Source organism: Canis lupus, chromosome X (genome assembly GCF_011100685.1).
Source record: "Canis lupus familiaris isolate Mischka breed German Shepherd chromosome X, alternate assembly UU_Cfam_GSD_1.0, whole genome shotgun sequence".
Taxonomy (NCBI): Eukaryota; Metazoa; Chordata; class Mammalia; order Carnivora; family Canidae; genus Canis; species Canis lupus.
The window spans coordinates 58,446,041-58,472,726 of NC_049260.1; the positions used below are offsets into that span (position 1 = coordinate 58,446,041).

Here is a 26,686-nt window from a genome sequence, read left to right on the forward strand (position 1 = left end):
CCTCTTGGCTGTGTCTGTGGAATAAATTTCTGCAATACAGAGTTTGGGGGGAAAGAAATACAAGGCAGCTGAAACCACAGATCCAGGATGGGAGGTGGGGAGAGGAGCCCTAATATCTTCACCACATCTGCCTAGAATAGTGTACCCAAGATAGAGCTTCTATAACACAGACTGGTTATGCTAGAGGATATGCCAGTAATTCTTGAAATGCCACAGACTCCTGCTATTCTGATATTTAATAGGTTTTCTTGAATCAATGTTTTTCCAATTGCTATATGCTCTTTGGACAATTTCTAAAGACTTTAAATTATTGTTTTAAAAACATAATTTCAAACAGTTGTTTTGGTGGAGAGGGTCTACTGAGCTCACTTCAACATTCTCGAAGTCTTAGCCTTCAATATATTTTAAACCTAACTTCTGAGCAGAAATATACAGCAAAAAGAGAAATGGAGTAGGTGTCAAGAGCCAGGGTTTTCATTCCAACTTGGTTCCTAGCAAGCTCAGTAACTTCTCCTGAAATTCAGTTTCCTTATGAGGAAACTGTATTAAAGACCTCTATATTCCTTCCAACTCTAAAAATCCTATGATTTTATGAAGTAGAAATGGAATAGAAAGTAATCAGTGAAAAACATTGTTGTGCAGCTGTGTGAGAACAGGAAATATAAAAACTATCCACTTCCTTTTTAAACCAAAATGTTCCAACTTTTTAATTAGAACAGGTGCTTCATTTCCAACTCTACTTAATCAAAATGCTAGTTTTGCATGCTTTGCAGTCAAAAATTTCTCTACCCCAAAGGTTTCCTCCCTAATCATTAGAACTGAAAAACTTGGGGCAACAGAGAGCTGCCTTTCACTGATTGGTCATCAAAAATGTGACAGCTAAATGAAAGTACCATAATTTCCTATCATTTTACCCATATTATGAACTCTGCAAGCGATTACTTTCTCTGAGGCAATTCCAAGTTTTCACCTTCTTTATTTTTTTAAAGATTTTATTTATTTATTCATGAGAGACATAGAGAGAAAGGCAGAGACATAGAGGGAAAAGCAGGCTCTTCGCAGGGAGCCTGATGCGGGACTCGATCCCTGGACTGGGATCACAATCTGCGCTAAAAGCAGACGTTCAACTGGTGAGACACCCAGGCGTCCCAAGTTTTCATCTTCTGCATAAGGATCTAAGGCCATACTTCCAGAGTGTCTACTAATTATCCATACTTACTCTGAAGGTGTGAAGGACAAAATATCAGTTCTACCTATGCAATGCAGAAAAAGAGTTGCTTCAATGGGCCACCCATTTCTAACAAACACATATTGTTTATTTAGTAATAATTATCTGCATAAATTGCTGTAACAATAAAAAAACTGTGGTAAAGAGCCTCCCTTGCTGAGTCATTTTGTCTTAACTAATCAGTTTTAACCAGCTTATTTGACTTAATATTGTCATTTATTATACAGTTTACATTCAAAATCTATATACTCAAAGCAGGGGGAAAGGGGATTTTCTATAATTTAAGAAAGCTGCCAATGCAACTATATTTAAAAGCTTTCAACAACAACAATCCACAACAGAATATCCAATGATAAAGGTACAAGGTATATATGAATTATGAATCTACATTGGCAAAAGTTGCTACTCACTGACACATCCTGCAATTAGGAAGGATGACAGTGAGATGACAATATAGACAGTGATTCGGGAACAAGAATTCATATAATCTTTAAATATCTTGTCCTTAAAGCAAAACTTATTTTTACTTATTATCTATTCATTTATGAGAGAAAGAGAGAGAGGGTGGGGGGGTTGGTGGGGGAAGGGCAGGAGAGAATCTTAAGCTGGTTAAACCAACTTATTTATGAGAGAGAGAGAGAGAGAGAGAGAGAGAGAATATGTGAACGTGCAAGGGTAGGGTGGGGGACAGGCAGAGGGAGTGAGAGAATCTTAAGCAGGTTCTATGCCCAGCTTAGAGCCTGATGCAGGGCTTGATCTCATGATTCTAAAATCATAATTGAACTGAAATCCAGAGTTGAGCGCTTAAGAGAGTGAGCCACCCAGGTGTCCCTCAAAACTTATTTTTAAACTAGCCATTTGTGCAAACTTATCTTTGTCAACATCTAAGGGAAAAGGCAAAATATTTATCTTAAGGTGTATAAAAGGTGCAAATCCCTGTAGAGGAAAAGTAAATGCATACTCCGAGTTTGTCCAAATGCCTAGGCCTCTTTATAATTCTCACAGCTGACCCTCAGACTTTATAACTGTTGAAAAATTTCCAAATCTGATCCCAAATTACCCTGGTTTCAATTTAATTTTTGTAAACTGGGATTCCTATAGAAAGAAAATATACAATCTTTAAAATGGATGAGAAAACCGTATCATCTTGCTCCATTTTCAGAGCCCATATTCTAAAACTGTAGCTTATTTATCCCAAACCATTAAAAAAAATTATGTTTCAACATTGATTTAAAAATTTATACTTTATAGCCTCTTATGTGAATATGTAATATTGTAATGTAAAATTATTATTATAATAAATGCCCCTTTTCTTGACATTTTCTTCTGAGTGAATCATCCTAGGTAGCTTTTCTTTCGTTTTGCCTATTGTTTTACTGTATCTTAATAAGAGAAAAATATTTAAGGCTTACTTAATGGCCCTTATAATTGTGTTTTTCAGGTAATTCAAGTTTTTATTAGCTGAAAATACTGGTTAATGACCACATGATCCAGTGGTCTAGAGACCACCTCTAATCATATGAAAATTATAAAATAAGTTTCTTCAAAAAGAAGCTATTCAAACTGGAAAAGAGAGGAGCTTCTCAGTGAACATATAACAACGTTTTATTAATTATTTAGCAGGTAAAACTTGTTTTGTTTGGGCTTTTCCTTGTTATGTCACACTTAAATGAACTCATTAAATTACTGAAAAAGGGAAAACCTTGTAATAAATTCTAACATGTCAACACTGATTAAAGTCCCAATCATCTAGAGTATATATATATATATATATATAATCTTCTCTTATTTACCTCAAGGTCATTAATAATTTTTAAGTGGTTGTTACTTTAAATACATATATGAACATGTGCATACACACATATATATGCATGCATACATTCCACTTAGTTGTTTCTTTATATAACTTCAGACAGGAAAAGCACTATAGTTAAGATGGAAATAGAAGAACAATTAACTTTTTAAGCTTTTTAGATCATTCCCAGTAGGACAACTGTCAAATTACATCAGGGTGTTAAGTGTTTAAAGAGAAAACTATAAATTTTGGTCCAAAATAAAAGCAGCAAATCATTTTGATGAAAAAATAAAATTCCCAACATTAGAGATGCTGGTTAATGATGAAGAACATTCTACATACATACATGAAAATTAAGGCTTTTCCTCCAAAAGATATACAATTGCAAATGCTTTAAAAAAACGAAAGAATTGCTATTATTAAAGTATGTGAGTGGGGAGAGAGGAGGAGAAACAATGAATTTTTACTGTCCTTTATTTTTAAAGAAATGGATACTTTCCATCTCAATTGTCAACATAAAGCAGATTTAAAAAACTATTAAAATTTGGAATCCAGTATAATTAATCTGGTTATAGATATCAAATGGCTATCAGGCCTCAAAAATAGAAATGGGGAAAAGTGAAATGGTAACAAAAACTATGCTTAGGGCACAACTAAGGCAGTAACAAGAAAATAATCTGGGGCTAAATACAGACCTCACATTAAATATTGTGAAAGATGTAAAACTCAAACTCCTTTTCAAATAAATCTCACCTAAAAGAAGGATTATAGAAAATGGGAATGTATGATTTTTTTTTAATAAAACAATTCTGCTTCAGTGCAAATGTGTAAAAAAAAATGTCTCATACAACTTAGCAGGAACAGTTTCCACAGCCTTTTACACTGTTGACAATTTCTTCTTGTAGTTTCTTCCTTTCCTCCTCTTTGGACACATTTTCTTTCTTTGCATCCCATGTGGGGTTACCATGGTTCTGCACACGGCTACTCTGTGTATGCCACATTTCTGAATAGATACTGCCAGGGTTTGCAAGCAAGCCATGGTGGGTACCACGTTCAGCTATCTTACCCTAAAAAGCAAAAGCAAGAGAAACAAAGAAAAAAGTCATATAACTAGCATAATAATTGAAAATACATAATTTCTAACTATGGACTCTGAAGGATTTGCATTCATTTAGTGCCTCTCCAAATTCCTCAACCATAGTACAAGTGGGAAAAAATGAGGTAGGAATGCTTTTTTTACTGTTAAACTATTAGTCCAGTGAACAAACAAAAAGCTGTGAAATCCCATATGCTGTAAAACATTTCACTTAAAAGAAATAAAATTTTAAAGTTTTATTTTTAATTTTGAAGGACAAAGGGTGAAAAATTTTAAAGGTGATAGTAACTGATAAATATTTAATCAAAAGCACTATTATCTATTAAAGGGACTTAAAAATAATACCCTGAAATCCTGACATATACTTTAAAATAAATTTTCTCCTGAAAAGCTTGCTTCTTTCAGTAGCTATTTTTGTTAACAATGGATATTAAAGTTAACTTTGGAGATGTGGTATAGATTCCAAACTCTTATCTACAATTAATTTGTCTCTTGACAGCTACTGCTTAACATGCTGGGAGACAAAAGGAATTTTGTTACTTTTACTGGTACTACCAGTTATAGGACTTTTACAAATACACCCTTAAGCAAAACAACTAAAATTTGTTTCCACATCTGAGTGGTTAAGGCTCCTCTTTCATTGCTAGCTAGGCAGCTTAAAAATGAACTATTTTGCTCAGCTATTTAATTCTTCTGGATTATGAAGAGTGTAGTTCTCAATCTTGGCATGTATGGACCACTTCATTGGCACAAAACTCCCCATGGATTACGTATTTCATATTTTTTTATTTAATACTGTCAAAAACAAAATAAAATCCTCAGTGAAAACTTCATCAAAAGCTACTAGAAAAAAAAGAATTACTTTTGTGGAAATACCAATGAAATAAATCACAAATAATTATCATCATTTAATATTATACTTATAATAATATTAATATTACTATAAGTACTCATTACTCACTCCAGATACTGAATCAGTCTTTTATTCAAATTAATTACATTTGAATTAATAAGTAGTAAAAATGTAAAAAATAGATTTTAAATTACTTTTATTTGTATTAAGCACAAATGTATAGATCTTAAAAACTTAAGATTAAAAAGCTTATAATAAAAAGGTCTTTTTCCTTCTCCTTCATGCTTGACTATCTCTTTCCTATTCTCAAATGCATAGCTATTTCTTCTGGTATTTACACATACATATATGTATTAGCACAAGTGTTAATATTTAGTGTTTTCCTTATTATGACCATGTAAAGCATTACCTGTTGAGTCAAGTAGGTACTAAAATTTTATATATTTTTTCTTTTGAAGACCATTTGAATGGTAAATGGTTCTCCAACCTTTTATTTTCAGGCTGGAGGTGTCCTTATGTCTAAAATGACTCTCTTGTAAGCAGCAGATAGATGGGTCTTGCTTTTTTATCCAGTCTGAAACCCTGCGCTTTTTCATGGGGTCATTAAGCCCATTCACGTTCAGAGTTACTACTGAAAGATATGAATTTAGTGTCATCATGATACCTACTCAGTCCCTGTTTTTGTGGATTGTTTCCTTGGACTTCCTCTTTCTCTTACAGAGTCCCCCTTAATATTTTTTGCAGAGCTGTTTAGGTGGCCACATATTCTTTCAGTTTCTGCCTATCTTGGAAGCTCTTTATGTCTCCTTCTGTTCTGAATGAGAACCTTGCTGGATATAGTATTCTTGGCTCCAAGTTCTTCTCATTTGGGACCCTGAATATATCCTTCCAGCCCTTTCTGGCCTGCCAGGTCTCGGTGGAGAGGTCTGCTGTTATCCTAATGCTTCTCCCCATAAAGGTAATGGATTCTTCTCTCTTGCTGCTTTAAGGATCTTCTCTTTATCTTTGGAATTTGCAAGTTTCACTATTAAATGTCGAGGTGTTGAAAGGTTTTTATTGATTTTAGGGGGGGATCTATCTCCTGGATCTGAATGCTTGTTTCCCTTCCCACTTTAGGGAAGTTCTCAGCTATGATTTGTTCAAATACATATTCTGGTCCTCTGTCCCTTTTGGCACCCTCGGGAACCCCAATTAAACGTAGGTTTTTCTTCCTCAGGCTGTCATTTATTTCCCTTAATCTATCCTCGTGGTCTTTTGTCTGTCTCTTTTTTTCCTCAGTTTCCCTCTTTGCCATCAACTTATCTTCTATGTCACTCACTCGTTCTTCTACCTCGTTAACCCTTGTCGTTAGGACCTCCAGTTTGGATTGCATCTCATTTGATTGATCTTTAATTTCTGCCTGATTAGATCTAAATTCTGCAGTCATGAAGTCTCTTGAGTCCTGTATGCTTATTTCTAGAGCCACCAGTAGCTGTATAATAGTGCTTCTGAATTGGCTTTCTGACATTGAATTGTAATCCAGATTTTGTAACTCTGTGGGAGAGAGGACTGTTTCTGATTCTTTCTTTTGAGGTCAGTTTTTCCTTCTAGTCATTTTGCTCAGTGTAGAGTGGCCAAAACAAGTTGTACTGGAAAAAGGAGAAAAATAGAGAGAAAAAAGGAAAAAAAAGGGGGGGGGGAACAAACAGAAAACAAAAAACAAGGGGGAATATCCTCTGATTCTATATACTGTAAATCCCTCCACTTCCCCTGGAACTTTCCAGTACTGATTGGTCAATAACTTGCTTTTCCCCTGTCCTTCCAGTGGGTCTTCTGAGGGAGGGGCCTACTGTGCTGATTCTCAGGTGTGTGCACCTGGGGGAGCTTCTCAGTCCCCTGCCAGGTGCACAGCTCAGTGGGAGCTGTTTATCCTGTGAGGCCCCTGCTCAGCCACAGGTACAAGGTGACACCAGGAGGAACAACAACAGTGGCGGCGGCCAGTTCTCTAGCCCTGGGGTCAGCTCCTGCAGTAACTACCGCAGCTTCCAGTCCGCAGGGGCCTGGATGCTCCACCGGCGGAGGGCGCTCATTTGCACAGTTCAGGGCCGGCAGGCAGCAGGAGCGTCCTTGCTGTCCTGTGTCCTCCCGGCCTCTGCCTGTCCCAGGGGGAGCGTCGGATCTTGGGCTGTCCCCCAGCGCCCTGGGCTCCAGGGCCTGCACCGCTAGAATCGCGTTCCCCAGGCGCAGCCCCCTCCACACGGAGCCGCCCCCCGGAGCTGCTCCCGCTGCTCCCGGGCCGAGGGGGCTCGCGCTCAAGCCCTTTAGGGAGCTCAGCTAGTGGTGTGTGGCGCACTCTCCCCTGGGGTGCAGTTCCTTTGTTAGTGCCCCTGGGAGCCTGAGGGCATCCCTGTCCCTCCTGGGATCCTGCCCGACTGAACTCTTCTCTCTGTAGCATTCCAGCTCTTTTTAAATCTCAGACCGAATTCGTAGGTTTTCAGGATGATTTGAAAGTGATCTAGGTAAGTTGGTGGGGACAGGTGACTTGGGGACACTACTCTTCTGCCATCTTGCCCTGCTTCCTATATATATTTTTTTTCTCATAAAAGTTTTAATTCTTCCTGGACTTAGTAATTGCCTTGTTTTTTCATTTTCTTAGTTTTCTATGTCACTATTGGCAATTCTCGCTAAACTTTCTTCCAGAATTATGAAGCCCATCTGAATATTATTTTTCTCATTATCATATTAGGTAATCTATTAGTTCAATCCCCTCATGATCAACTCCCCTTTGAGGTATTCTTCTTATAACTTTTAAGGTTGTTTTATTTATCTTCAACTCTGAAATTTTATGATAATGTGTTGTGATGTGTGTATGTTTTCCTTTCCATTCATCGTGCTGGGTACTTGGTAGACCCTTTCAATCTGGAAACTCATGCTTCTCCTTGTTTAGCAACTGCCACAGACACTTTTTCCCACTTCATCCTCTCTCTAAATTTACTTTTTGCTAATTCATTTGAGAATTAGTTACAGACATCATTACATTTCATTCCTAAATATTAGTATATATTTCCTAAAAACAAGAATACTTTCATACTGACTAGAATACAAATGTTATCACACCAAAGAAATTTATAAAACACATAGTCCATAGTCAGATTTCACCCACTGTCCCTTTATATACATATTTTTCCACCCAGAATCCAATCATGATCAGTACACTGAATTTATAAGTTTCCTAGTCTGTGTAGGTATGTGTGACACTGACACTTCTAAAATGTCCAGGTAGGTTTTTTTAAAGAATGCCATTAAGTTGTTTTGTTTAGTTGCTCCTGCTTATTAGATCCATGATAAACATTTTTGGTAGAAATACAATATAGGTGATGCGCCCTAGTGTGTCAGATCAGGTGGTACACAATGTTGCTTTGCACCAGAATTAATAATATTAAGTTTGATCATTTGGTTAAGGGAGTGTACCAGACTTCTCTATTTTAAGGATACTTTTTCTCTTTGAAATTAATAAGTAAAAGTCAATAGGTTACATTTTGAAACTGTGTAAATATCCCATTTCCCAATAATTTCTCACCATATAGTTTTAGCAACCAACGATGATTGTTACCTGCAGTCATTATTACAATGGTAGTTGCAAAATATGATTTTCAAAATTTTATCATTCCTTTTACAAGTGCTGACATCCTTCTTAAGGAAGAGCTTTCCCTTTCCCCATACTTTTGCATTGTTGTGAAATTATAGCATAATTTCTTACTAAACATGTTGTAATTCATAAGTATTATTATTGTTTTTTTATGTTCAAATTATCCTACATTGGGCCAGTGGGAGCCAACGCAAAATAGTTCTTGTGTCCTTGTGATAAGTATTCATTACTTTACTCACTCCAGATACTGAATCAGTCTTTTATTCAAAGAATTTTGGTTTCTTTTAGTGAGGAATAATATTTAGTACTCAAGATCTACATGCTAGTTATACTTATTACTATTGGGATTTCAATGCTTCCAGGCCTTTCTGGTGAAAAGTTAGGGACTTCTTTATAATCCTTATAATCTTGAATTCATACTGATAATTCTGTTCCAATGTAATGTCACAAGGTTGCTCCTATTTTTCTCCTGTTCCATATTTTTATCTGTTTTACAACATTGATATACTTATGCATATGCTCACACTTAAAATATACAAAAAAAAAAACAGTTTAAAACAGTCTACTCCCATAGTACTACTAATAACAAAATTAGGTTCATATTTTGATTTATTTTTGTCCTTAATTCCACTAAGGGTAAATAATCAGAGTAACATGTTCAACAGTTACTCGGACTGTTTTCTTTCTGTATGCTTGTTATCAATTTGTTATGCAGTTAGTTTCACTTCCTTATGGTTGTAATCACCTTTTGTTTTTCCCCATCCCTGCTGATTTTCAAAACTTTTAATATATAAAAATATTATCATGGTTCAAAAATAAAAATAATATAAAAATAGAGGAGCTAAGGTGGTAGAGTAATAGGAGAACTGTAGGCTTGCTGCATGCCTCAAACACAGCTAGATAAGTATCAAATCATTCTGAATACCCAAGAAATCAATCTGAAGACTGACAGAACAAAGTACACAACTAGAGAGAGAGAGGAGGCCACATCGTAAAAGGTAGGAGATGCAGAAACCTGGTTTGGGGGAGAAATGGATCTTAGGTGCTGTAGAGGTGAAGGAGCCCAGGTAGCAGAGGGAGGCAAGAGAGAGGAGCACACAGGGAATCACACAATGAATACACTTCCCAAACACATTAACTGAGAAAACAAGAGGGGGTGATTTTCGTGAGTTTTTTTTTAGCCAGCAGGGCTTGAAGACTGGAGTTTTAGAGGTCCCTGGCATAGCTGGTACAGAGCCCTGAGGGTGCTGCAGTTCTCCCATAGAGAAGGCAGGAAGGTAAACCAGGGGCAGATGGCATTATCTGAGATCTCCTGAGATGCACTGGGAAAAATGGCTCCCCCTTTCTGGAGTGCATCTGAGATGGGTACCATTGCCTCTTTGGGGGCAAAGGAGCCAGTGGGCAATATTTTCCTTCCCTCACCCCTCAGAATAGGTACAGAGACACCTGCTGAGGATAGTGAAACCAGACATTGGCTGCTTAGTGAGCTTTGCTCCAAATTCCACACTCCTGAGCTCTGGTGAGACTGCCCTTCTGTCTTAAGCCTGTACCACCCTCAGCACAGCAAAACCCTCCCCCAGACCAGCACAGGTCCCCACCACACCAGGTCGCTAAAACTCAGCCAGCCTCACTGGAGAAGAGACCAACATGCACTGTACTGCAACAGGCAGGCAAGCAACCCAGACATAGACAGTGAGAAAACAATGATCTAAAAAACACTTAGGGTGCATAAAGGGACTTTATTTGCTCCTCTGGGAGTGCTTCCCTGACATTCATGAGCACGAACTTCCCTCTCTCGGGAAAAGGAACTGGCAGGTGCCACTTCCTTCCACTGCCCTCCACCATAAATTAACTTCAATAAATAGAAGAGTGCCAACACAGGCTGCTTAATTGCTTACACCAACCCTGCCTCTCTTCACTCTACTGGTTTTGCTTTCCTGAGGCAAGTGTGCCTGAGAACTAACACAGCAGGCTCCTCCTCCCAAAGACCAGCACAAACCCCCATAGGCATCATGTCTACTGACCACAGACTTCTGCAAAGCTTCAGCCCTAGTGTAAATGGCATCAGGTCTCTTTTTAAAAAGCAGACCAGAACACAACTAGTTAAAACCAGTCAGACTCTGGCCAAGGTCCAGACACTACCCATTGTAGGCAAGGAGAAACTGCAGAGTACTGATTTGAGGCATAGAGCAGCCATAACACAGCAGCAGAGTGCATATAGCACACCAGAGACACTTAATGAAGTCCCATGCCCTGGACATTGTATGATCTTTTCTACATAAAGTCATTACTATCAAGAGCAGGAAGCATAACAGACTTTTGTAACACATAAAAGAATACAGAGACCTAGACAAAATGCCAAGACAGACAAATTCAGGACAAATGAAAGAACAAGAAAAGGTCATGGTCAAGGATCTAAACAAAATAGATGTAAGTAATATGCTTGATTCAGAAATTAAAGCAACAATCATAAGGATACTAGCTGGGATTGAGAAAACCATAGGAGACCAGGGAGATCCTTAACACTGAGATAAAAGAGCTTTAAAATAACCAGGGCAAAATGAAAAATGCAATAACTGAGATTCAAAACTGACTGGATGCCATGACCACAAGGAAGGAAGAAGCAGAGGAATGAATAAATGATACAGAAGATACAATTATGGAAAATAAGGGAACTAATATAAAGGAGGGAAAAATCTAGGACGAAAAAGTAGACTTAAGGAACTCAGTGACTCCATGAAACATAATTACATTTGTATCCAAAGAAGAAGTCCCAGAAGAAGAGAGAAAAGGGGAAGGTTTTTTGATGGGAGAACTCCTATCAAATTCAACAAAAGCAGGCCAACACCAAGACATACTGTAGCTAAATTCACACAAAAAACAAAACAAAACAAAAAAAAAACCCAAAACAAAAAAACAGAGATACAGAAAAAATCCTAAAAGTAGCAAGACAAAAGGAGTTCCTAACTTAAGAGGGAAAATAAACTGTATTAGCAGCAGACCTATCCACAGAAACTTAGCAGTCCAAAGGAAAGTGGCATGATATATTCAACATGCTGAATGGGAAAAATATGCAGGTAAGAATACTCTATCCAACAAGGCTGTCATTCAGAATAGAAAGGGTTTCACAGACAAACAGAAATAAAGGATTTCATGACCACTAAACCAGCCTTGCAAAAAATATTAAAGAGGACTCACTAAGTGGGAAATAAGACTAAAACTAACAAAGACGAGAAGGTAATATAGGGGGAACTGGGTAGTTCAGTTGGTTAACTGTTTGCCTTCAGGTCAGGTTATGATTCTGAAGTCCTGGGATTGAGCAATGCATCTGGCTCCCTGCTCAGTGAGGAGTCTGTTTTTCCCTCTGCCACTCCTCCTGCTCATGCTCTCTCATTCTCTCTTAATAAATAAATCTTTATTTAAAAAAACACACAGAAAAACTCCAGAAACAATGACAAAACAAGTAATAAAATGGCACTAAATTGATATCTAACAATAATTACTCTGAATGTAAATCAAATGACATGGTGTCAAAATGGATAAAAAACACAAAAAATCCATCTATATGCTGCCTACAGGAGACTCATTTTAGACCTAAAGACATCTGCAGATTGAAAGTGAGTGGATGGAGAAATAATTACCATGCAAGTGGACATCAAAAAAAGCCAGAGTAGCAATACTTATATCAGACCAACTAGATTTTAAACCAAAGACTGGAACAAGAGATGAAGAAGGGTATTATATAATAAAGAAAGGGGTCTATCAAAGAAGATCTTCCCCACCTTGGGAGCACTTAAATATGTAACACAATTAATATCAAACATAAAGGAACTCATCGATAATAATACAAAAACAGTAGGGCCTGCTTACACGAAGGGACAGATCATCTAAGCAAAAATCAACAAGAAAACAATGTTTTTTTTTTTTTAAATTTTATTTATTTATTTATTTATGATAGTCACAGAGAGAGAGAGAGAGAGAGAGAGAGAGGCAGAGACACAGGCAGAGGGAGAAGCAGGCTCCATGCACCGGGAGCCCGACGTGGGATTCGATCCCGGGTCTCCAGGATCACGCCCTGGACCAAAGGCAGGCGCCAAACCGCTGCACCACCCAGGGATCCCCAGAAAACAATGTTTTTGAGTGACACACTGGACCAAATGGATTTAACAGATATATTCAGAACATTTCACCCTAATCAGCAGAATACACATTCTTTACAAGTACTTGTAAGACATTCTCCAGAATAGATCACATACTGGTCACAAATCAAGCCTCAACAAGTACTGAAAGAATGAAATCATACCATACATACTTTCTGACCACAACACTATGAAATTTCAAACCAACCACAAGATAAAATTTGAGAAAGACTGCAAGTACATGGAAGGTAAACAACATGCTACAAAACAATGAATGAGTCAACAAGAAAATAAAATAAATTAGGTAAAAACAAAGAAACAAATGAAAACACGACAGTTCATAACATTTGGGATGCAGCAAAACAGGACATAAGAGGGAGTATGTAGCAATATAGGCCTATCTCAAGAAGAAAAATCTCAAATATGCAACCTAACCTTACACCTAAAGGAACTAGAAAAATAACAACAAATGAAGCCTAACATCAGTAGAAGAAGGGAAATGGTAAGATTAGAGCAAAAATAAATGATACAGAAATTAAAAAAAAAAAAACAGTAGAAGAGATCAATGAAGCCAGGAGCGGTTCTCTGAAAAAATTAATAAAATTGATAACTCCTTAGTCAAACCTACAAAAATGAAAGAGAAAGGATCCAAATAAATAAAATAACAAACAACAGAGAACTCACAACATCACAAAAATACAGACAAGTATACGATAATATTATGAAAAAATTTTTTTATTATGAAAAATTGTATGCCAACAAATTAGGCAATCTGGAAGAAATGGATAAATTTCTAGAAACATATAAAATACCAAAACTGAAACAGGAAGAAACATAAACTTTGAACAGACAGACAAACAGTGAAGACATTGAGTCAGTAATCAAAAATCTGCCAACAAACAAAAGTCCAGAGCCAGATGGCTTCACAAGGGAATTCTATCAAACCTTTAAAAAAGAGTTAATACCTATTCTTCAACTATTCCAAAAAAAGAGAAATGGAAGGAAAATTTCCAAACTCATTCTACAAGGCCAGCATTACTCTGATTCCAAAACCAAAGATTTCATCAAAAAAGAGAACTACAAGTCAGTATCTCTGATGAACATGGATGCAAAAATTCTCAACAAAATACTAGCAAATTGAAAACAACAGTACAGGAAAGGAATTATTTACCATGATCAAGTGGGATTTATTCCTGGGCTGCAGGGATTGTTCAATATTCAAAAGCCAATCAATGTGATACACCACATTAATAACAAAAAGATAATAACCATATGATCCTGTCAACAGATGCAGAAAAAGCATTTGACAACATACAACATCCATTCTTGATTTAAAACCCTCAACAACTGAGGGCAAGAAGGAACATACCTCAACATCATAAAGCCCATATGTTAAAGATCAACAGCTAATATCATGAACCATGGGTAAAAATTGAGAGCTTTTCCTCTACCATCAGGAACAAGACAGGGATGTCCATTCTCACCAATTTTATTTAACATAGTATTGGATGTCCTGGCCTCAGCAATCAGACAATGAAAAGAAACAAAAGGCATCCAAATCAGCAAAGAAGGAGTCAAACTTTCACTATTCACAGATGACAGAATACTCTAAGCAAAGACTCCAACAAAAAACTGCTAAAAATTCATAAACGAATTCTGTCCAGTCGCAGGATACAAAATCAATGTACAGAATTCTGTTGTATTTCTATACACCTATAATGAAGCAGTAAAAAATAATCATGAAATCAATCCCATTTACAATTGCAACAAAAACCATAAGAATGAATGGAACCAAAGAAGTAAAAGATCTGTACTCTGAAAACCAGAAAACACTGATGAAATAAATTGAGGATTACACAGAAAGGGAAAAACATTCCATGCTCATGGATTGGAAGAACAAATATTATTGGAACATCTATACTACCCAAAGCAATCTACCCATTTAATGCAATCCCTATCAAAAAACCAACAGCATTTTTCACAGAGCTAGAACAAATTATCTTAAAATTTGTATGGAACCTCAAAAGACCCTGAATACCCAAAATAACATTGAAAAAGAAAAACAAAGCTGGAGTCATCACAATTCCAGACTTCAAGTTATATTACAAAGCTATAGCAATCAAGACAGTATAGTACTGGCACAAAACAGACACACAGATCAACAGAACAGGACAGAAAACCCAGAAATGGATCCACAAGTATAGGTGAACAAATCATGTTGGGAAAACTAGACAGCTACATACAAAAGAATGAATCTGGACCACTTTCTTATACCATACACAAAAATAAATTCAAAATAGATGAAGACCTAAATGTTAGATAGGAAACCATCAAAATCCCAGAGGAAAATACAGAGTAACCACTGTGACATCAGTTGTAGCCACATCTTTCTCAGTATGTCTCCAGAGGCAAGGGAAACAGAAGCAAAAACAAACTATTGGGACTTTTCAAGATAAAAAGCTTCTGCACAATGAAGGAAACAATTAACAAGATGAAAAGGCAACCTTCAAAAATGGGAGAAGAGGGATCCCTGGGTGGCGCAGCGGTTTAGCGCCTGCCTTTGCCCCAGGGCGCGATCCTGGAGACCCGGGATCGAATCCCACGTCAGGCTCCCGGTGCATGGAGCCTGCTTCTCCCTCTGCCTGTGTCTCTGCCTCTCTTTCTCTCTGTGACTATCATAAATAAATAAAAATTTAAAAAAAAATGGGAGAAGGTATTTGCAAATGACATATATGAGGGTTAGTATACAAAATCTATAAAGAACTTATTAAACTCAACATCCAAAAAACAATCCAGTTTAAAAATGGGCAAACACATGAACATCCATTTTTCCAAAGAGGATATCCAGATGGCTAACTGGCACATGAATATATGGTCAACATCTCTCATCATCAGGGAAATACAAATCAAAAGCATGATGATATACCATCTCACACCTGTCAGGATGGCTAGAATTAACAACACAGCAAACAATAGGCATTGGTGAGGATGTAGAGAAAGGGGAATCCTCTTACAGTGTTGGTGGAAATGCAAACTGGTGCAGCCATTATGTAAAACAGTATGGAGGTTCTTCATAAAGTTAAAAAGAGAACTCAGCAACTGCACTTCTAGGTATATACTGAAAGGATACAAAAATACAGATTTGAAAGTGTACATGCACCCTGACATTTATAACAGCATTATCAACAATAGCCAAACTATGAAAAAAGCCCAAATGCTCACTGACTGATGAATGGATAAAGATGTGATGCATATATACACAATGGAATACTACTCAGCCATTAAAAATAATGAAACATTGCCATTTTGCCAGGATGTGGATGGAGCTAAAGAGTATTATGCTAAGTGAAATAAGTCAGTCAGAGAAAGACAAATACCATACAATTTCACTCACATGTGGAATTTAAGATAGAACACAGATGAACATGGGGGAAAAAAGACAAATAATAAAACAGACTCTTTACCTATAGAAAATAAACTGGGAGATGCTGGAGGGGAGCAGGGTAGGGAGATGGGTTAAATGGGTGATGGGGTTTAAGGAGGACACTTGTTGTGATGAGCAATGGGTGCCACGATGAATCACTAAATTCTACCCCTGAAACTAACATTACAATGTCTGTTAACTAGAATTTAAAAACTTGAAAGTATAAAAAAATATAAAAAATTATAATCAGGAAAGTCATGTTCCCTTTCTTATCTTTTCTATCCCTTTCTCTCCCTACTCTATAAGTAGTTAATTTCTCTAGTTTCTAGTTTATGAGTCCTGAGTTTGTTGTTTTTATCTACTGCTAAGAGTTCTTTTTATTTGGCACTGAAATACAAAAAAGAAAGGCTTTAGTATATTTATGTTAATTAAAATATTAAACACTGTCCAGAATTGCCTTAGCATAGTAATAATTAATATCCATAATCATACCTCTGAGCCACTGAAAGACTGTGAATCATCAAATATTAAATTCTTTTCAGCTCAATTTAGGATATTCCCATTTTTTGTAACTTTTTATTGAAATATAATTGACATACTATGTTATATTACTTTCAGGTGTATGACATAGTGATTAGATAACTGTAAACATTTATTCAATGCTGGCCATGGTAATGCAGTCATCATCTGTCACCATAAGGCATTATTACAATATTATTGCCTATATTACTTATGCTGTACTTTTCATCTCCCTGACTTACTTATTTTATAACTGGAAGTCTGTACCTCTTAGAGAACTGGTAGTTGCTAAAAAGAAGGTGAATGAGAAAATGGGGAAAATGAAATAGATTAAGAGGTACAAACTCGTGGAGTTTCTTTTTACAGAAATAAGTATTACACATCCCCCCCCCCCCTTGCAAATTGCAGCATACAAAAGATTGTGAATTGGTCTTTGTTTCATTTAACAACATATCTGGAACTCATGTCATATAAAACTCCATTTACTTTTTTGTTCTTAAAAACATTTGTCCTTATTTTAGAAATGCTTTATTTACCATGACCTGTGATGATATAATTATGTAAGTTGCCTTATGCTCTTTGCACTGTCTATATTTTCTACGAGTTCCTTTTCTTCTGCTTAAGAGGCCTTCCTTTATTATCCACTTACACTTAATAATGACACATTAGAAAGCTGGCTGGAAACTCTACGTGCATGGGAATTGGATTTTCAACTGTGGGGTTTCAATGAAGGATGATCATATATGGATGGATACATGGTCATTTTGCTGGGGTCTCCAAATCCAAGTATCTTCCCCCCCCCCACCCGGAGCTACGTGTATTTCTACAGAGAATTCTCTAATTATCTCCTAATGAAGGAAGGAGTGATAGTAGAAATAAAGAAATGGTTAGCAAGGTTCTTGGAGCCAGTGGCAGAAGAGGCTTCTTTTTTAGTGTGTGTTGATTTTCAGTTAAGCTTCAACATCTTTGTTCATGTGCTTGATAGTTTTCTGTTTAGAGACTCTGTGACTCAATTTCTTGACAAGTCAACCCACAGCCTCTTGCTAAGGCTGGTGGTAAGTGGTAATCACCGGGCTGTGGGGGTAAGGAGGGGCCTTCTATTTCTTATGGAGAACATTAATACTAGAAGACACTGCTTATGGAATACATGAGGTCACATTTAAGTTTCACTAGAAAATGAAAGCCTCTGTTCTTCATAATCAAGCAAATACAGAATCAGCAAACTATAAACATAAAGATATTTTAGATATATGTACTATAATCATTAATAAATTAGTTCCAATAATAACCCAAACTTCAAGTGGCAATGTTGTGATTAACTGTAGATACTGTCAACCTCATAGCACGAGACAAGAGAGCACAAGCTTGTTCAAGTACTTTTAACATTTTTATATTTTAAGAATAGACTATCTGCATCCCTGCATACAATGCAAAGTTGTGTAAAAAGCACAACAGTATATTTTATTTCAGATTTTTTTCTTTTTAATTTTTTCCTCCAAGTACTTTTTTAAAAATTTTATTTATTTATTCATGGGAGACACAGAGAGAGGCAGGCAGAGACATAGGCAGAGGGAAAAGTAGGCTCCCCATGGGGAGCCTGGTGTGGGATTCAATCCCAGGACCCCGGGATCATGACCTGAGCCAAAGGTAGATAGATGCTCAACCACTGAGCCATCCAGGTGACTGAACTGTCCTCCAAGTTCTTATTTAAATTCCAGTTACTCAGCCATTAGAAACGATGAATACCCACCATTTGCTTCAATGTGGATAGAACTGGAGGGTATTATGCTGAGTGAAGTAAGTCAATCGAAGGACAAACATCATACAGTTTTACTCATACAGGGAATATAAAAAATTGTGGAAGGGATTATAGCAGAAAGGAGAGAAAATGAGTGGGAAAAATCAGAGAGAGTGACAGAACATGAAAGACTCCTAACCCTGGGAAACAAACAAGGGGTAGTGGGCGGGGAGGTGGGTGGGGGGATGGGGTGACTGGGTGACGGGCACTGAGGGGGGCATTTGACGGGATGAGCACTGGGTGTTATGCTGGCAAATCGAACTCCAATAAAAAATATACAAAAAAATAAATTCCAGTTAGTTAACACACAGTGTAATGTTAGTTTCAGGTGCAGGATTTAGTAATTCATCACTTACATACAACACCCAGTGCTTATCAAAAGTGCCTTTTTTGAGCATCAATGGATAAGAAAGTATATTTACAACATTTCACATTTAAGGCATCCTGGCATATAATCATACTGAAAATTAGTTTATTTCCTAATGAATGTTAAGTACTTATGAAAAACCAACAAAAAGATCTATGGTTGCTCAAGTACACAGATAAAACTATATAACTATGCTATATAGAATATATATATATATATATACACACACACACACACATATATATATTTACACACACATGATATATACAATTGTACAGAAAACTATATCTATAATTTTACATAGAAAAATCACTACCTTATATGAAATTTTAGTGGTGTGAAAAATTCTCAACTCAATATAGAAAATACATGAGATTGCTTTTTCCTCTCTCAACATTTAGAATTCATGCTCTCAAAATGATAAAGAATGGAAGGTTTATATTAGAAGGGAAACAATCATAGAAAAGAGGCTGATGGAAGGTGAAAAATTGAACAATGTTAGAAATAACCAAGTGCTAGGTTGTGGGAAAATATATCCTTATGAAGAGCAGAGAAAAGGAAAATTATCCTCATTTTTAAATCTACCAATCATCATAATGGTATTCTGAGTTGATCAGAATATTTAGATAGTACACTGCTACAGTAAATCCCTCAAAAGAGATAAAGCAGCCTATCCATTTTCTTCCCCCAGGAGGAAAAAATAAAAACCATGTTTGCAAAGACTTAATTTTATGGTAATTTTCTTTTAGACTTCAAGGGTATGTGTAGATATTAGAAAAATAAAAATACAAAATAGAAAAGCAATAATGAACAATGATTCTGTATAGAGCAAAATTGAATGCAGAAAACTTTTTTTATACATACACTCTCTAAAACCTGACTCTCTCATACGAGGCATTAATGTTTTCCTGATATAAGTTTGCTTTTAATACTTCAATGAAAAGTTTTTATCTTCTTGGGAGAAAAGTGCCTTTGTTTTCCTATCAAAAGGAAGTAAAAATGGAGTCCTGATCTCATTTAAAGAACAAGAATTCTACATTTTTCCTTAGAAACAATATTTAAGTTGTTTTGTGTTTGTGACAATTTCCAATGTTCTTCACATACTAAACTTTTTTATTGAACTGTAATTAAGATACAGTGTTAGCTTCAGGTTTAAAATTCATTGATTCAACAACTCTATACATTTTTCAGTGCTCAAGTGTACTCTTATTCCCCTTTATTTCACCCATCCCTCCCCACACCACCCCACTGACAACCACCAATTTGTTCTCTATATTTAAAAGGTCTATCTTTTGTGTCCCTTTTTCTTTGTATTGTTTCTTAAATTCCACACAAGTGAAATAGAATGGTATTCATTTTTCTCTGACTTATATCACTTATCATTAGACCCTCTAGGTTCATGCATGTTGTTGCAAATGGCATGATATCGTTTCTTCTATGGCCAGGTTAATAGTCTTCTTTATCCATTCACTCATAGATGGACACCTAAATGTTTCCATATCTTGGCTATTGTAAATAATGCTGAAATAAACATAGCAGTGCATATATCTTTTCAAGTTAGCAGCTTCATTTTCTTTGGGTAAATGGCTAGTAGTGGAATTACGTATTTTCAAATTTTTTAAGAACCTCCATATTGCTATTCACCATGGCTGCACCAATTTGCATTCCCAGCAGCAGTGCATGAGGGTTCCTTTTTCTCTGTTATCATCATCAGCATTTCTTATTTTTTGTGATTCATTTTAGCCATTCTGAAGGGTAATAAAGTGATATCTCATTGTGATTTTAATCTGCATTTCCCTGATGTGTCTGTTGGCCATCTATATGGCTTCTCTGGAAAAATTATCTGCCCACTTTTTAATCTGATTATTAGTTCTGGGGGTCCTGAGTAGCATAAGTTCTTTTTTTTTTTTTAGCATAAGTTCTTTATATATGTTGGATATTAAGCCCTTATCAAATATATCATTTTACAAGTATCTTCTCTCATTCAGTAGGTTGCCTTATATAGTTCTGTTGATGGTTTCAATCAGTATGAAAAAGCATTTTACTTTGGTGTACTCACAACAGTCTAATTTTGCCACTGTCTTCCTTGACTGAAAAGATTTACCTAAAAAAATGTTTCTATAGTCAATGTCAAAATAATTACTGCCTATGTTTTTCTTCTAGGAATTTTATAGTTTCAGGTCTCACATTTAGGTCTTTAATCCACTTTGAGTTTATTGAGTGTAAGAAAGTGGTCTGGTTTTCATTCTTTTGCATGTAGCTGTTCAGTTTTCCCACCACCAATATGTTGAAGAGACTATCTTTTCCTCATTGTATATTCTTGCTTCCTCTATCATAGATAAACTGACCATGTAAGTGTGGGTTTATTCCTGGACTCTATTCACTTCCATTGATTTCTGTGTCTATTTTTATACCAGTACCATATTTTTAAAATTACCACAGCTTTGTAATATATCTTGAAATCAGGCATTGTGATACATTCTGCTTTGTTCTTTTTAAGATTGCTTTGGCTATTTGAGGTCTTTTGTGGTTTCCATACAAATTTTAAGATTATTTGTTACAGTTCTGTAAAAAATGCTGTTGGTATTTTGATAGGGATTACACTGAAACTGTATAGATTGCTTTGGGTAGTATGGACACTTCACCAATATTAATTCTTCTAATTCATGAACAAGAAATATCTATTTGTGTCATTTTCAATTTCTTTCATCAACATTTTATATAGTTTCCATGATACAGAATTTTTATCTCCTTAAGTTTATTCCTAGGTATTTTATTAATTTTGGTACAAGTGTAAATGGGATTGTTTTCTTAATTTCTCTTTCTTCTCCTTCATTATTAGTTTGTAGAAAGGTAGATTTCTGTATTAATCTTGTAACCTGTGACTTTACTGAATTCATTTCAGTGAAAAATTTTACTTTTTCTTACCAATTTGGATGCCTTTGTTTTTCTTGTCTGATAGCTTCAGCCAGGGTTTCTAGTACTATGTTAAATAAAAGTGAGAATGGACACCCTTGTCTTATTCCTGATCTTATACGGAAAAGCTCTATTTTTCACCATTGAGTATGATGTGAGTTGTGGGTTTTCCATATATGGCCTGATGATGTTGAGGTATGTTTGCTTTAAACCTACTTTGTTGAGAATTTTTATCATGAACTGATGTTGTACTTTGAAAATGATTTTCCTGTATCTTTTGAGACTATCATGTGGTTTTGAGCCTTTCTCTTATTCATATGATTATATTGATTGATTTACAAATATTGAATCACCCTTATATCCTGGGAATAAATAAATTCTACTTAATTGTGGTGAATGATTTTTTTAAGTGTATTGTTGGATTTGATTTGCTAATATTTTGTTGAGGATTTCTGCATCTATCTATATTCATCATCAGAGATGTTGGCCTGAAGTTCACTTTTTTGTAGTGTCTTTATGTGGTTTTGGTATCAGGGTCATGCTGGCCTCATAGAATGGATTTGGAAGCTTTCCTTCCTCTTCTATCTCTTGGAATAGATTGAGAAGAATAGGTACTAACTTTTAGTTAATTGGGAGAATTCACCTGTGAAGCCATTTGGTCCTGGACTTTTGTTTGTTGGGAGTTTTTGATTACTGATTCAGAATCACTGCAAATAAATGGTTCGTTCAAATTTTCTATTACGTCTTGATGCAGTTTGGGAAGGTTATATATATATATATATATATATATATATATATATATATATGGAAAAATATATATATAAATAAAATCTTATATAAAGATTTTACTTATTTATTCATGAGAGACACAGAGAAAGAGGCAGAGACAGAGACAGAGGGTGAAGCAAGCTCCTCACAGGGAGCCCAATCTGGGACTCAATCCCTGAACCAAAGGCAGACGCTCAACTGCTGAGTTACCCAGGCATCCCAGGAAGGTTATATATTTCTATAAATTTAACCACTTCTTCTATTTGTCCAAATTGTTGGCATATAATTTTGCATAGTATTCAATCATCTTTTGTATTTCAGTGTTGTCAGTTGCTATTTCTTTTCCATTTCTGATTGTGAGTCCTCTCTCTCTCTGTGTCTCCTTCTCTCTCTCTCTCTCAAGTCTGGCTAAAGGTTTATCAAGCTTGTTGGTTTTTTGAAATAACCAGCTCCTGGTTTCATTGATCTATTTAATTTTCTAGTCCCTATTTCATTTATTTTTGCTCTAATCTTTATTATTTCCTTCCTTCTACTGGCTTTGGACTTTGTTCTTTCTTTTCTAGCCCCTTTAGGTGTAAGGTTACGTTTTTATGCAAGATTATTATTTTTGAGCTAGGCCTATATTGGTATAATCTTCCCTCTTAGAATACTTTTTGCTGTATCCCAATGAATTTGAACCATTGTGTTTTCATTTTCACTTGTTTCCATGTGTTTTCTGATTTCCTCTTTGATTCTTTGTTGATCCACTGGTTATTTAGGAGCATGTTGCTTAGCTTTCAAGTGTTTGTTTATTTCCATCTTTTTATTGTAACTGATCTGTAGTTTTATAACATTTTCTTTGGAAACGATGCTTGATGTGGTTTTAACTTCTTAAATTGAGAGACTTGTTTTGTGCCCTATTGTTATCTATTCTGGATAATGTTCTATGTGCACTTGAAAATAGTATGTATTCTGATGTTTTTTGATAGAATGTTCTGAATATATATGATGTTAGTTTCATCTGGTCCACTGTGTCTTTCAAAGTCACTATTTCCTTACTTTTCTGTATGGATGACGTATCCATCAATGTAAGTGGAGTGTTAAAGTCAATTACTATTATTGTATTAAATTCTTCTTTTATGTCTGGTAACACATGTATGCTTCTGTATGTTCCCATGTGAGTACATAAATATTTACATGTATTATATCTTCTTGTTGGATTTTTCCCTTTATTATCATGTAGTGTCCTTGTCTCTTGTTAAAATCTTTGTTTTAAAGCCTGTTTTGTTCAATAAAAGTGTTGTTCTTTTGGCTTTCTTTTCATTTCCATTTACATGGTAAATATCTGTGTCCTTCCTTTCAATCTCCATGTGTCTTTACATCTGAACTGAGTTTCATGTAGGTAGCACTTAGATGGAGCTTGTATTATTTTTTATCTATTCAGTCATCCTATGTGTTAGTTTTTTCCTCCCATGTGTTTTGATTGGAGCATTTAGTCAATTTATATTCAACGTAATTAATGACAGGTATGTAATTATTACCATTTTGTAACGTTTTATAGTTGTTTTTGTAGTTCTTTTCTTTTTTCCCCCATTTAACTTTCTTCCCTTGTAATCTGATGACTTTCTTCACTGTTATGCTTGGATTACTTTCTCTTTACTTTTTGTGTACCTACCACAGGTTTGTGGTTGCCAATAGGTTCATATATAATATTTTATGCATATAGCAATCTATGTTAGGTTGATAGTTAAGTTTGAAGTCATTTTTTAAAGTAGTACAATTTTACTTCTCCCACATTTTATGTATAGGGCGTCATACTTCACATCTTTTTGTTTTGTGAATCTCTTGATTACTTTCATAGACACAATTTATTTTGATGTTTTTGTGCTTTAACCTCCATACTGTTTTTTTTAAGATTTTATTTATTTATTCATGAGAGACAGAGAGGCAGAGACAAAGGCAGAGGGAGAAGGAGGCGCCATGCAGGGAGCCTGAGGTGGGACTCAATCCTGGGTCTCCAGGATCACACCCTGGGCTGAAGGCGGCGCTAAACCGCTGAGCCACCCAGGCTGCCCCTCCATACTGGTCTTATAACCAATTAATACACTACCTTTTATTATATGTTTTCATTTACCTATGGAATTTTTTCCTTTCATAATTTCCTTACTCCTAATTAGTCTTTTCTTCCCAAATTATTCCCTTTAATTTTCCTTGAAGGCTGGTTTAATGGTGATAAACTCTGAACTTTTATTTGCCTGAAGAACTCTATCTCTCCTTGTATTTTGAAGTTATCCTTAATATGGAGAATATTCTTGGTTACAGGTTATTTTTTTGTCAGTAGTCTGAATATACCATGCAACTTCCTTCTGGCTTCCAAAGTTTCTGCAGAAAAATCAGGGGAAAGCCTTATGGGGTTTCCCTTGTATGTAACTATTTCCTTTTTTTTTCCTTGTTACTTTTAACATTCTCTTTTCATCATTACTTTTTGCTATTTTAGTTATTATGTGTCTTGGTGTGGCTCTCCTTGGGTTGATTTTCTTGTGGGTTTTGTGTGTCTCCAGAATCTGGATGTTTTCTTCCCCAGCTTAGGGAGGTTTTCAGCTATTATCTTTCAAATAAATTTTATGGACCCTTCTCTCTCCTCTTTCTGAGATTGCTACAATGTGAATGTTATAATGCTTAAATGACATCCCTGAGTTTTCTTAATCTATTATTATTTTTAACTATTCTTTTTTCTTTTTGCTGTTCAGCTTCATTTCTTTTCATTACTCTGTCTTATAGCTCACTGATCCATTCTTCGGTCTTCTCTAATCTGCCACTGATTCCCTCCAATGTATTTTTAATTTGCATTATTAAGTTCTTCATCTCTGATTGGTTCTTTTGTTTAGTCCAGTGAGTATCTTTATAACCATTATTTTGAATTCTTTATCAGGCACATTGTTCATCTCTGTTTCATTTAGTTCTCTTCCTTTACTTTTGTCCCAGTCCCTCATCTGGGACATATTCTTCTGTCTCCTCATTTTGCTTAACTCTTTGTGTTTGTTTCTATGTATTAGGAAAGTCTGCTAGATCTCTGGATCTTGAAATTAGTGGCCTTATGAAGAAGAGGGTCTTATGGTGTCCTATAGCATAATGTCCACTGATCTCCAGAATCCAGAGCTTCAGGAGTATCTCCTAGTGGGTTGTGTGTACCCTACTGTTATAGCTACGCTGTGTTTGCCTTTAGTTATTAGATGGTCCACTTTTCATGTTGTGGGTATACCAGGCAGGGATTGGTCCCTGTTCTATTAAGGGAAAAGTCTGGTGTCACTGTGGGCTTGTAATTCAGTGGTGTCAGCAGCCAGATGAGATGCCTGCTCTCATCTCAGAGGAGATGAACCTCCTCTGCCTGGGCTGCCATCATATGAAATTGCAGGGTGCTCTCCCTCTGTTGCCTCCTGAGAGGCTTTCATTGGTGGGTGGGGCCTGTAGTCAAACCAGATGCCTGCTCCCAGGCCATTTGTTAGGGTTGCAGTAGTATCAACTTTTAGGGTGCTCTTCCTGCCTTTTCCTGAGAGGCTAATGATGGCGGGTGGGGCCAACAGTCAGACTAGATGCCTGCCCAGTGTGTCTGCTGTTGCTGCAGTTGCACTGCTGTGTGTGGTTATCTTCTCCTCTCCTCAGGACTGGAGTCACTTTGGAGTGATGCAGGTCTGTGCCAGGGCTGCTTACAGGGTGTGTCTTGGCAGGAATTGCTTTGTAGGGATACTTGCTAAGTAGGGTGGATCCCCAGAATGCAGGATGTGGTGTATGTTGTGTTGGCAAGATACGTAGAGAGTATTCCTTCTGATTCTTACAACTATCTAGCTATCTAGGCTAGGGGTGGGGGGAGAGAAATGGGACCCACTAGCTCTTTTGTTTTTAGAGAAATCTAAAGATCCCTGCCCCTCTAGCACACATTCTGAGATTAGAAAATAAATGTCCTTCATGTGTACACCAGGCACTTTTGGAACTGCTGCTTATGTGCTATATCTTGGTTGGATTTTTTGTTTTGCTGGCTCTTTAAGGCCCAAGCCTCAGTTTCTGATTGCCCTGTGAGTCTCCCACAGCTAGCCAGCTGATTTTTAAAGCACCTGGCATTAAGTTCCACTGATTGTAAAAACTCATAAAGTTAAGCCCCATGAGTTTTTAAAGCCT

The 26,686-nt window shown here is 36.2% G+C and overlaps 1 protein-coding gene across 6 annotated transcripts in view; it reads right to left on the reverse strand.

The window, feature by feature from the left end:
- Positions 1-2,815: 2,815 nt before the first annotated feature.
- Positions 2,816-26,686, reverse strand: part of ABCB7 (ATP binding cassette subfamily B member 7) — a 164,542-nt gene continuing 140,671 nt past the window's right edge. For all 6 annotated transcript variants that reach the window (XM_038587746.1, XM_038587744.1, XM_038587745.1 and 3 more), the window contains one exon: positions 2,816-4,090. In XM_038587746.1, coding sequence (XP_038443674.1) covers positions 3,875-4,090 — 216 coding nt within the window. In that variant the 3' untranslated portion in view covers positions 2,816-3,874. The remainder of the gene's footprint in view (positions 4,091-26,686) is intronic.